This window comes from Drosophila subpulchrella, chromosome 3L, assembly GCF_014743375.2.
Source record: "Drosophila subpulchrella strain 33 F10 #4 breed RU33 chromosome 3L, RU_Dsub_v1.1 Primary Assembly, whole genome shotgun sequence".
In the NCBI taxonomy this organism is placed as follows: domain Eukaryota; kingdom Metazoa; phylum Arthropoda; class Insecta; order Diptera; family Drosophilidae; genus Drosophila; species Drosophila subpulchrella.
In genome coordinates this window covers 18,975,169-18,985,828 of record NC_050612.1, presented here as the reverse complement: position 1 = coordinate 18,985,828, position 10,660 = coordinate 18,975,169, and the positions used below count along the sequence as shown (strand labels likewise).

General features: G+C 36.2%; 3 protein-coding genes across 5 annotated transcripts; 1 reads left to right on the top strand and 2 right to left on the bottom strand.

Moving 5' to 3' along the window:
* Positions 1-4,690: 4,690 nt before the first annotated feature.
* LOC119554591 (rho GDP-dissociation inhibitor 1) lies at positions 4,691-8,318 on the bottom strand. Of its 2 annotated transcripts, XM_037865574.1 has the most exons (6): positions 8,130-8,318; positions 6,030-6,232; positions 5,858-5,967; positions 5,690-5,804; positions 5,160-5,165; positions 4,691-5,090 (listed from the first exon to the last, which is right to left on the bottom strand). In XM_037865574.1, the coding sequence occupies exons 2-6, from the start codon at positions 6,211-6,213 to the stop codon at positions 4,894-4,896; spliced, it is 612 nt and encodes a 203-aa protein (XP_037721502.1). In that variant the 5' UTR covers positions 6,214-6,232; positions 8,130-8,318; the 3' UTR covers positions 4,691-4,893. The 2 variants fall into 2 exon arrangements, with proteins under 2 accessions (XP_037721502.1, XP_037721503.1); XM_037865575.1 differs by lacking the exon at positions 5,160-5,165 and having other exon boundaries at positions 8,130-8,317.
* On the bottom strand, positions 4,949-5,613 carry LOC119554592. The gene is made up of 2 exons (XM_037865576.1): positions 5,160-5,613; positions 4,949-5,090 (listed from the first exon to the last, which is right to left on the bottom strand). The coding sequence occupies exon 1, from the start codon at positions 5,338-5,340 to the stop codon at positions 5,236-5,238; it is 105 nt and encodes a 34-aa protein (XP_037721504.1). The 5' UTR covers positions 5,341-5,613; the 3' UTR covers positions 4,949-5,090; positions 5,160-5,235.
* Positions 8,319-8,777: 459 nt separating the features above from the next.
* On the top strand, positions 8,778-10,581 carry LOC119553688 (fibrinogen-like protein 1). Of its 2 annotated transcripts, XR_005219781.1 has the most exons (4): positions 8,778-9,045; positions 9,102-10,168; positions 10,302-10,501; positions 10,564-10,581. XR_005219781.1 is itself a non-coding variant. In XM_037864241.1 (3 exons), exons 1-3 carry the CDS (start codon positions 8,971-8,973, stop codon positions 10,432-10,434), a joined length of 1,275 nt encoding a protein of 424 aa, XP_037720169.1. In that variant the 5' UTR covers positions 8,778-8,970; the 3' UTR covers positions 10,435-10,571. The 2 variants fall into 2 exon arrangements, 1 of the variants encoding a protein (XP_037720169.1); XM_037864241.1 differs by having other exon boundaries at positions 10,302-10,571.
* Positions 10,582-10,660: the final 79 nt, after the last annotated feature.

Genomic DNA, 10,660 nt, shown 5'->3' with positions numbered 1-10,660 from the left:
CTTCCCGTTTTTTATATATATTTTTGCATATTTTATCATATTTAGTTTATAACAACAATATTAATCTTAATGATGTTATAAGCAAGTAAGCTACTCAGCAAAAATTATATTAGCAAGTTAGTTAAAGTCTTTGATTTATTTGGTAAGCTTCATCATATAAGAAAACGTTCCCCATTCTGTTTTCCTTAAATAATTTTCAAGGTTTCACTTTCTTCGGCATTGGTGTGAACCATGAAAGTAAAACAAGTAAATGATAATTTAATGAACGGCTATTAAATGTCAGTCAATGCCATTTGCTGGGGGTCATAGTCAATATAGCTACTAACGTTTTTTTCATTTTTAATGGCCTCCCTTGAGCTTTTTGTGTGCGGGAAAATCAATTTTAACAACAGAAAGGTCAAAGATTGTTTAAATTTTTCACATACTTGGTTAAGGCGTAGAAATGGCTAAGAAGTCGGCAGTTGGCTACGACATAAAGCCTAATTACGAAATGTTCCTTAATTAGTGCGCTCGACTTAATTACAGAACTGCAAAGTCAACAGAATTCGCAACAATAATAAACCCGGGCTGCCTCGGGATCTGTGTCCTTTGGTAGACAATTAACCGGCGTTGGAAAGAATGTGTGTTTTCGTGTGGGGCGGCAACAGCTTGTTGACATCGTCCTTTAAAGCGCCGGAAAGTATGCTGAGTCCCTTGATATTCGCCACATTCGCCTGCAAGTTTGAGCAGAACAGTCTAACAAGTTTGGAATTAGGGTTAAATTGCCTGAATTCATATTACATATTCCGGGTACACACCATAAACCATAATGAGCACTGGCTTGTAAATTATTAGCTTATATTAGGGCTGTTATTTTTTAAATTAACTCAGTTGAAGAAATGTGTTTTTGAGGAGCTAGTACATATCTTTTCGTTATTCTAAAAGTTGTATTATTTTGTTTAAAACAAACTCACAGCTCCCTATCAAGAATAACTTTAAGTGACATAATTAAAGAAACCACAAGAAATTAGACAGACACACCTGTTGGAAAATCAAACCTTTTACACAGATATTTCTTCCAAAAAAATCCCAGTTACGGACACTAACTTTGATTGCCAATAGCAAAAATCAATGTCGAAATGTAAATGAGGAGCCCACCGCAAGTCCGCTTGCTTAAATAAATATATTCAGAAATCATGCAATTTCTTGCCAACTTCGGACTGAATCTCCAGCAGAGAGCCCCACAAAAAACAAATTCAATATAAACGCAAATTATTTTTGCTGTCCGGTGGGGGCAAAAGCATAAAAAGCCAAATAAAACCGTAGAGCTTTGAAAAAATGTATGCCAACTGTGGGTGTTTGTGTTTGGTTTTTATGTCCTGCCGGCCACGCATAAATCTGATGACTAACTCCTCAGTTTTTGACGTGTTCGACACTCCCCGTTAAAGTTGCTTAACCTGCGTGTGCTTACTGAAAGCCACAAAAGTATTAAAGTAATAAAAAGAGCGATTTATAAAATTTACGAGTGAAGCCAGAAAAAACGGTGTAATAGAAAATGGCTTGCCTTTTATGATTTCAAGAAAACAGTAAACCAAATTTATCAGAGTTCTATTTTAAAAGTGTGGAAAAACTTGCATTTAATTTGGACAATTCGATCCATTTTTGGAATATTAGTTTTCATTTGGCAGTACCATACAAATTTTATTAAAGAAAATGTTGTATTGAAAACAATAGGCTGCCCCCTGTTGCTTCCATTCTATTTTCAACCGAAATACCCAGCGAATGTTAAATAAAATTCATCATACGCCCCGTATGCGCCTGTGGCCGAAAACAGCGAGAAACTTTCTCACATTGCTCCGTTTGCTGACCCGCATACTAAATTAGAGACCAGCAGAAACCGAAAAGTTGCTCAAATCTCTGTTAGATTTAATTATGTTTAAATAGGCTTAGCAAAACTTGCCATAGAGGCAGAGGAAATCCAATAAAGGTGAGTCACACATACATCAGGTCTAAAATGAAACTAATTGAATTTTGCGCAACGAAAACTTCATTGTGCCACATGACCGGGTTTAATTTCATTGTTAGTTATGCATATTTTGTGGATAAATGCTTTGTTTACCGGCATATTGTCATTTGATTTAAAATCCTTTCGGATGTGTATTTAATTATGAAAATTCTCCTAACCTGTTATAAAAAAAATTCCCTAAATGTAGGTAAACTTTTGAAATACATATGTGTGAGGATCCAACATTTTAAAATGGCACACAAAGTGCCAGTTGGATAAATGCAAACAGCCAAAGCCCATTAGCAGAGCATGTATAACCATTTCTAGAGATTAAATATGCATTTTTGCAGAAAAGTTTATATGGCTTGACATCAGCTGCATTTCATGGCTTTTTCAGCCATTTGCAGTGCAGCAGATGCCAATAAGCCTAGTGGTAGTGATGGGGTAATAATTACCCAGGTAATAAAATATTTAATATAAACTAAGATATCAAATAAAAAATAATTTACGAAATGGTCACTTTAGAAATAAATGTTGTAGCATTTCTAAAATATTTAAATTCAGCATTTTCTGAAAGTTCTTTAGGCTTAAGACTTTTAAATGATATATTTTAAGGATTTATTAAATTCCATGATGTATTATATTTTCAATCTTTAACTCACTAATTTTATTTGATCTTCAAGTATTAATATTAACAACAAACAGACCAGAAATCGGTTAGTTTAAGCAGTGTGCACTGTGGTAAAATAAAAATGGCACCTCTTTCAGCACTGCCTACATGCGGACAAAATGGCCGCCATTCGCATTTCCGCCCTCGTGTGCATGTGTGCGTTTCAGTGAGTGTGTGTGTGCACTTAGCCTGTTGCGTTTTCTGGTTTCCTCTTTTGATTTCATTTCCTTTCTACTTTATTATCCCCACTCTAGCAGCCTTTGTTTTTCCCCATTCGTTTGGTTTTTTCCTGCAAATTTCATTGAACCTTATCCCCGGATGCAATGGACCATGCGAACAATTGCCAGCATCGGGTTAAAAGGCCACATTGGCATCGGAATGAACAATGCGGATGAAGGTTAAAATTCGACGTCCCGTCCGTCAATCAAAACATCCTCGACGGACAGGGATAGACATGAGTGCTGGATGCTAAAATATTGGCATTTCAAAAAGCTAAAGTTAGCAGAACACCAATTGAACTCGTGAATTGGCATGCTGAATTAAGTATAAACTGAAAATTGGAGTGCTCACATCAATCATTTGACTGTCGATCAAAATATCCTATAACATTTTCAATGGATTTTAATACCACTTAGGTATTGATGGATTAGATTAAGATTTTAACCTTTTTAAGTGTAAAATATCTAAGAAAAACAGCATTTTCCAATATTTTATGGATGTTTTAAATAAAATAAATTAAATTATAATCGAAATTTTATCTGTGAACCTTTTAAGTATACACAATTTCATTACGAAAAGCTCAAGTTTTTAAAGTTCCAAAATTTTCTTATCCTGTTATTACTTCTCACCTGATGAAAACAGTCAAGAAAATAAATAAGAATTGTTTATACTCGTCTTTGTTTTACCGTAACCGAGGTAATGACAATCGCTAAGGTTTCCCAAACAACATGGATGCCCCAAGCTTTCCCCCAACATATTTGAGTTGTTTTTCTTAAATTACTCAGTTTTCCTTCTGGCGACTGGAACCACAAAACAGTTTACTTATTCATGCAGGTTTTCGCGAATCTGAAGACTAATGGGCATTTGAATATAAAATGTAGATATTATTTTCCGCAAATGTTGAGCAACAAGTTTAAGTGCAACAGGCCGGCCTCAAAAAAATGGAAATCGTGTTGATAGAGTCGAATGTAAACAGAGAACGTGTCTCTCTGGTTTTTTGGGTTCTCTCTTTCGTACACCTTGAGAAAATATTTGTAGTGGCGCACATGGCATATGACTAATTCCCTGTGCCGCTGCCTTCTGGCCACAATTTATGACGTTTACCCCTTGACAAAATGAACTGATAAGCATTATAAAGTGTGAAATAGGTAATTTATCTTTAACTAAGGAAAAATCAGTGCTAGGAACGTCACTACGATTTATTCGTCATTATTATTAGCAAATAAATTAGACTCTCATCCCAAGTTATAAAGAAACATTCTCTGATTTTAAAATATGTATATTTTATTCTTTATTGCTCTTCGGTTGCATTCAATCAGCATTCGCATATATTGTACACAAAAAATACACAGAGATAGTATATAGTTCGAATAATGCAGATTTCCGTGTTTGCATGCTCCACAAACATCAAATGCATTATTAAGTATCAGCTTTAGTTACATTTAACAGTTCGAATTGCATGTTTTCAGTTGGATGCTTACGGTGAGTAAATCATCTTTGGGTATTGTTTGCTTACAGTTGGGGGGGACGATTGATCTTACATTAAACATAAACCTTTGCGTTTATTCATTTTAAATACATAGCAAAATGCAAACAACTTTCTTAAAGTTTGTTACTCAAGGTTTATCTGTTTGAAGATGTATGTTAAACATAGGCAATGGCATTTAGAACCAAACGACTGACTGACTGGCCTAGTGACTTGACTTGGATTTGACTTGACTGATCGACTTGCCGTCTTATTGAGGACTTAGGCGAGAAATGCTCTTCATCTGCACACATTCAATTAGGTATTCAATGGGTATCAAAAATACTTATCATGGTTTTTCATTACACTTTACATACAAAAATATTTTTAATTTAATACCGTTAACAAAAATACTTGACGATCAATTACATTTTGGAAAATCGCGCTTACACTTTTGGAACAAAAATAAACTCATTTACAAGACATGTTGGGGAAAACAAAAAGCGTATGTCGTGTGTGTGTGTGTGTGTGTGTGTGTGCTACTTGATGTGCTTCTTAGGCCCAGTCCTTTTTAATCTCAAAGGTCCAGTCCCACTCCAGGTGTATATGCTTGTCGTCATCCGTGAAGACCGAACTGACCGAGTAGGTGCCGCGGGAGAATGTGCCTGAGGGAGCCTCCTCGGCGGGCGTCAAATAAAATTGAATTTCCTTCTTCGGCGGATAGGAGCCAACCATATGCTTCATTTTGTCAACTAGAGAATGATAAAAACATTTTCGTTTTAGTAATTTATCACATTATTGTGCATCCTGCGCCAGCTTACCCACAACTTAAAAAATCATATAATCCGAAATTAGAGTTTGGCATTAAAGATAATAGGATATTTATACAAGTTATTCTCAACACATGACTAAGGTGACAATAGCAAATGTGAAAAACAAAATATAAACAGCACCGCAAAACCCCAACAATAGGGTCGTGCCATCAAACCAGCTTTTTCCCATTTCGAACTCAAAATTCGACTAGCCAGCACAAAAGTCTATCGAGAACTGAGGTGTACTACTGACAATTGTGCCTCGGCCTCTAGAAAATTGAAGTCCCAAAAGTGCTTAAATCGTGTAAGACATAGAAAAGCCCCAATAGAAAATAATGTTGCCCGGGCCACTTTTCTTTTTTGATTCTTTTTTGTAATTACCGAAATTGGTTAGATTGCAATACATTCAAATAAACCTTGACCTTAGGTGTTTGCCAATAGTGAAAAAACTAAAAATCTGATTTAAGGACTATCAATGGAACTTTGTTTCAACTAAATACCAACAAATATGTTATGTAGTGGGTAATATTAACACTTACCATTAACTCCCAAGCGAGAAGTCTTTTGCACATACTTAAGGCCATGGACAATTTCACGTTGCACAATAAAATCTATGCGCACCTTGTACTGAACACCTTCTTTGATCACAAAAAGCTGTTGAGTTATGGTAAATTAATGGAAATAATAAAGTGGATAAAATAACTAACCTGCTTTTTGAGCTGAGTAAGGTCACCGGTAAGATCCAATTCCATGTCATCACGTCCTTCTACGACGAGGGCAAGTTTTTTCACGATCACTTTTCGGGGATCATTAGGTTCTGAAAAATGAAGTTAAGGTATTTATATTCTTCTCATTATATTTATCAAGCCATTCCCTTACCAACAATAATTTTCTCGGTCTGGGCGGCGCCCAAAAGTGCCTCCTTATAGCGACGCAAGCTCTCGTCCTCCTGATCGGCGGCCATTATCTCCTCAATAGTCTTTTCCGGCGGCGCCTGGTAGTTGGCATCGTGGACATCCTCATCGTGGTGCTCGGGATGGGGCTTCGTCTCTGTTTCGGCCATGGCTATGTAGAACCTAGAACTGTCCAAGCCGAACTGTTTATTTATCAATCAATTACATTTTAATGAGTAGCACCCGTCTTAATTTCTATCGGTGCTATGGTTAAATATCTGCTTGAGTTCTTGTTTAGTGTTGCTCTGTTGCTCTGGGAGAAGCATGTGGGTCATAGGCATATTTTTAGTAGTGTGAGTAACATGTTGACGATAATGATATTGTTTTATATATATGCCTACGTATAAAAGTATGTGCGATTCAACTGCTGCACATCCTATCAAAATAAAAGAAAACATTCCCGGACCAAGCGATTGGGGAAAAACTCTCTTTTTCTTATGTTTTGACACCAAGAACATTTGAACATATGACTGTACAACGCTTAAACTCGTTTAAAATCAATAGTAAACATATTTACACATATTGTTTTCCAAATATATACCATTTCTTTACTACTCAGATCCGAAAGGTGAATACATGGTGGTATCAAACATTTTAATGTTCCAAACCCCAAGACGTATTCAATACTTAGCATCGTTCAGTCGAAATAGAGTGGGTTTATTCGTTTTTTGGCTATGCCAACGAACAAATGTTAGCCACTTCATATGCCCGTTCAATAATATTGATTAAATTTCAATTATTAACGCATTGATGAACTGACGTGTTGATTGGCAGCGGGCGGGGCAAAGGGGCGGTCGACTTGCAGCTGGTCCGCTCGGAAAATAAAAAGGTCCAACCAAATACGGCGAGTCAGATAAGGCAAGAGCATTCGATAGTCAGAGAGAGGGAGCAGGAGCGGATATCGGCATTGAGTAGTATTGACCAGAACGGGCGACAAAAACCGAGAGCCCTCCGCCCCCGCCCCCGCCAGGGCCTTTATTATTATCTTGCTTTGTTTTCCATTATCTAAATACACGTCGCTGGCTTTATGTCCATTTTCAACGAATGTTGGACCAATAATAATTCTCGGTTCTCCAGATTTGGCCTTATATATAGTATACCAGCTAGCGCAAAAATATGTACATGAAATTGAAATGTTATTACTTGACATCCAGTTGTTGTGAGATAATAAAAATGTATCTATACAAACGATTTTTGCAGGCACATGTGTACACAGAAAAGTAATAAGAAAGATCTTTTAAGGATCTCTATATGATTTTGGTCTTATTATATATATTCGGCATATACATTCTCTTATAAAAATATATGATCATATAAATAATATTTTATTTCTGATGGTTATCAGTTAACTAATTCATTTACAATTGTTGTATAATTATATTGAGCATTCTTACATTCTTAAAAAAATTGTTTTGATGATCAGATAGATTTCGAAATTCACCTCATGTTTTTCTCTGTGTATGTGTGGGAATAGCAAAAAAATAATAAACATTTTTCGGACTAACAACGAAAGTTTGGGCCAATAAATACAATCGGAATAATTAAGGTTGGGTGAGAAAAGGTAATTTCAAGAACAAATCTGACCAAACAGAAATTTAGAATTCCAAACAAGATGCGAGTATCGAAGGGAGAGTGAGAGAGAGAGGAGGGAAAGAGCGAGAGGGACGGACGACCCCCCGCCAAAGTGTGGGGGATAACTCAGGGAAAAGTACGAACCATGCCAGTTTTTTTTTTTTATTTTTGATAAAGAAATGTGCACGAAGAATGTTAAGACCCCAGACGTATGAATCACACACACCAGCTCACACACACACACTCACACCAAGACCGGCACATGAATCGTCACTGATTTTCAAGTATATTTTTTGGGAGTGGTTCCTTGGCCAGCAGATAACCATAAGTATTAGCTAATAACTCTAACTGACATTTCACTATATTTAAATTCGAGTTTAGTTCTAATAACATGCATTGGAACGCAGCACACACACACACACACTCTTGCAATTCAGAGACGACGCGCACTCACCTTTCTAATATGCAAAATTATTCAAAAACTGTGTTGTCCTCGAAAGTGTGTTATTTTTGAATAATGCAACTAATATCTGTTTTTTTTACAATAAACTTTAAACAAAACTTTAAACTTTTAACGAAAAACACTCGGCGAAATAAGAATTGTAAGTGTGAACAGCCGAGTCGTTCGAATTTTGATTCGATTTTTTAAAGAGACTCTCTCGTGCCTCTCATGTTTTTTACGTAAGAAAACGTAAGTGTCGGCAAAACGTAAGCCACCGTAAGTGTCAGTAAAAAGGGAGATAGCCTCAGCGTAAGTGTCAGTGAAAAAGGGAGATGCAAGATGGAAGATGGGTGAAAACGGACGACGTAAAAACGAAAAACACTTGGCGAAATAAGAATTGTAAGTGTGAACGCAGGCTTTTCGGCGCAGAATAGCAAAACGCCTCGAAAGGGGGATAGGAAAAGGCAACCTTTCACACTGCCTGCCTAAAATTGAGTTTTTCGTTGTTTTTATTTTATAGGTGAAATAATGAGAACTCAAGTTAAACTAGGTTGATACTCCTTCAAATTTGACTGTTTTCTTTTTCAAGAATCCCCTCATTATTTTATATCCCGCAAAGGTTTAAAAATACCTATGTCGTCAGAAGGTGGTCACACTATAAATTGGGGATCTTGTTTTCTTCTGATTTTTACAATTTCGGTGACGCCCACGTTTATTTTACGTTTTATTCGTTTTATTTTTATATAAAATCACACTGCAACTATCATATTTATTAAAGCATAGGTACTGTGTTAACATTATAAAAGTGAGCTACTTTGAAACAAAGAAGTTTCGCATTCGCAAATTGATCGCAATGAAACCTGATAACATAAACAATCTCTCAGAGAAACCTCGATCATGTGAGGACTCAACCACTGAAAACAATTCGGTAAGTAACATATAGCAATCCATAAACATTAAGATCGTTTACAGCTTCTTATCCAGCTCAGCAGCGATTCTGATACTGAAGATACGAGTTGGGAGGCAAACGACCAAAACAGAAACATCCAAGGACTAAGGAAAGTTATTAAAAAATATAAAACCAAAATAAATGATCTGGAAATGCGTTTGGCAAGTGAAAAAAAAGAGTCCCATTATAAGGACGAATTAGTAAAGTCATTGCGCATGTCGATCGATCTGGTTGTTCAAAACAAAGACTTGAACATAAAGCAAATGCAAAAACAAATTTTCGAGCTGGAAAATGCGCTTGACTTGAGCAAGAGTCAGCTTTCAAATAAAGATAAGGAATCATCTGGCTCTGAGAAAGAAAAAAAACATATCAACTTTGAGGGGGAGTCCCATAATAACCAAAATAACATCAGAGATAAAGTGCAAATCATAAAACTAGAGCGTATAGTTCATAAAAAGAATGAACAGCTCGAAGAATTAAATAGGAAAACCCAAGTATGTGAAGCCAATCTGTCAGAGAAGGAAAATCACATAACCCAGCTAGAGTCGAAAATCAAAAACCATGAAGAGAAGATAAACGAATTGAATGAAAAATTATCTGAGATCACCCTATATAACGAAACATGTCAAATCCAAAGTGAATCGCGTATATTTCTCAGCTGCACTAAAATTCCATCAGTAAAAATGGTAACGCTTCCTGATTTTGAGCCCTTCCTAGCAGATTATGAAGATATTCCCTGTGCTGGTTCTGGCTGGATGGTTATACAGCGCCGTATCGATGGAAAACTCTCGTTTAAACAATATGAAAACCACTATCAAAACGGTTTTGGTGATCTAGGAGGAGAATTATGGCTAGGCCTCGAAAAAATGCACAGGTTGACTGCAAATCGTAGGTATGAACTATGCATCGAACTAGTCGATTTTGACGATGCTAGTGCCTTTGCACGATATGATCACTTTGTTGTTGGAAGCAAGGAAGAGAAGTATGCTCTGAAGTCCCTGGGTGAATACTCTGGAAATGCAGGCGATGCTTTGCGGAGTCATACAAATAAAGCTTTTTTATATTCAAGTGAATATTATTCATGGTGGTACGATACAGATTGGTAAGAAAAATATTTAAAAGGGTGTATCAAAAATCTTTAACCTTTTAGTGTGTTAGCTTATTCTTTAAGGATTTTTTGGATACGCTGGAATACCATTCTTACCTTATATACTAAAAAATGTTTACTTTTTCAGTAATTTGAATGGACAATACCGCAAGTCCCAAGTTATGGTGGGTATCGCCAGTGGAATATGGTGGGGTCGTTGGAATATGGGCAAACATATTTCGCTCAAATCGTGCAAAATGCTAATTAGGCCAAAATTCTGAAAGCGAGGAGAAGTGGCTGTGCTAACACGTGTTTTACTTTAACTTATTAGTTTTAAGTGCTACCAACGTAAGTTCTTGTGTTCCGTTAAAAATCTTGAAAACATTTTGTAATGGATTAAAGCTGTTTAGCCATAAGATTATATTTTTAAGATCGCCATGAATTAATATTCAAATAAAAATAAGGAATAAAGTGATTTCAAAGTAAACATCAATAGTCTGGCAGCAC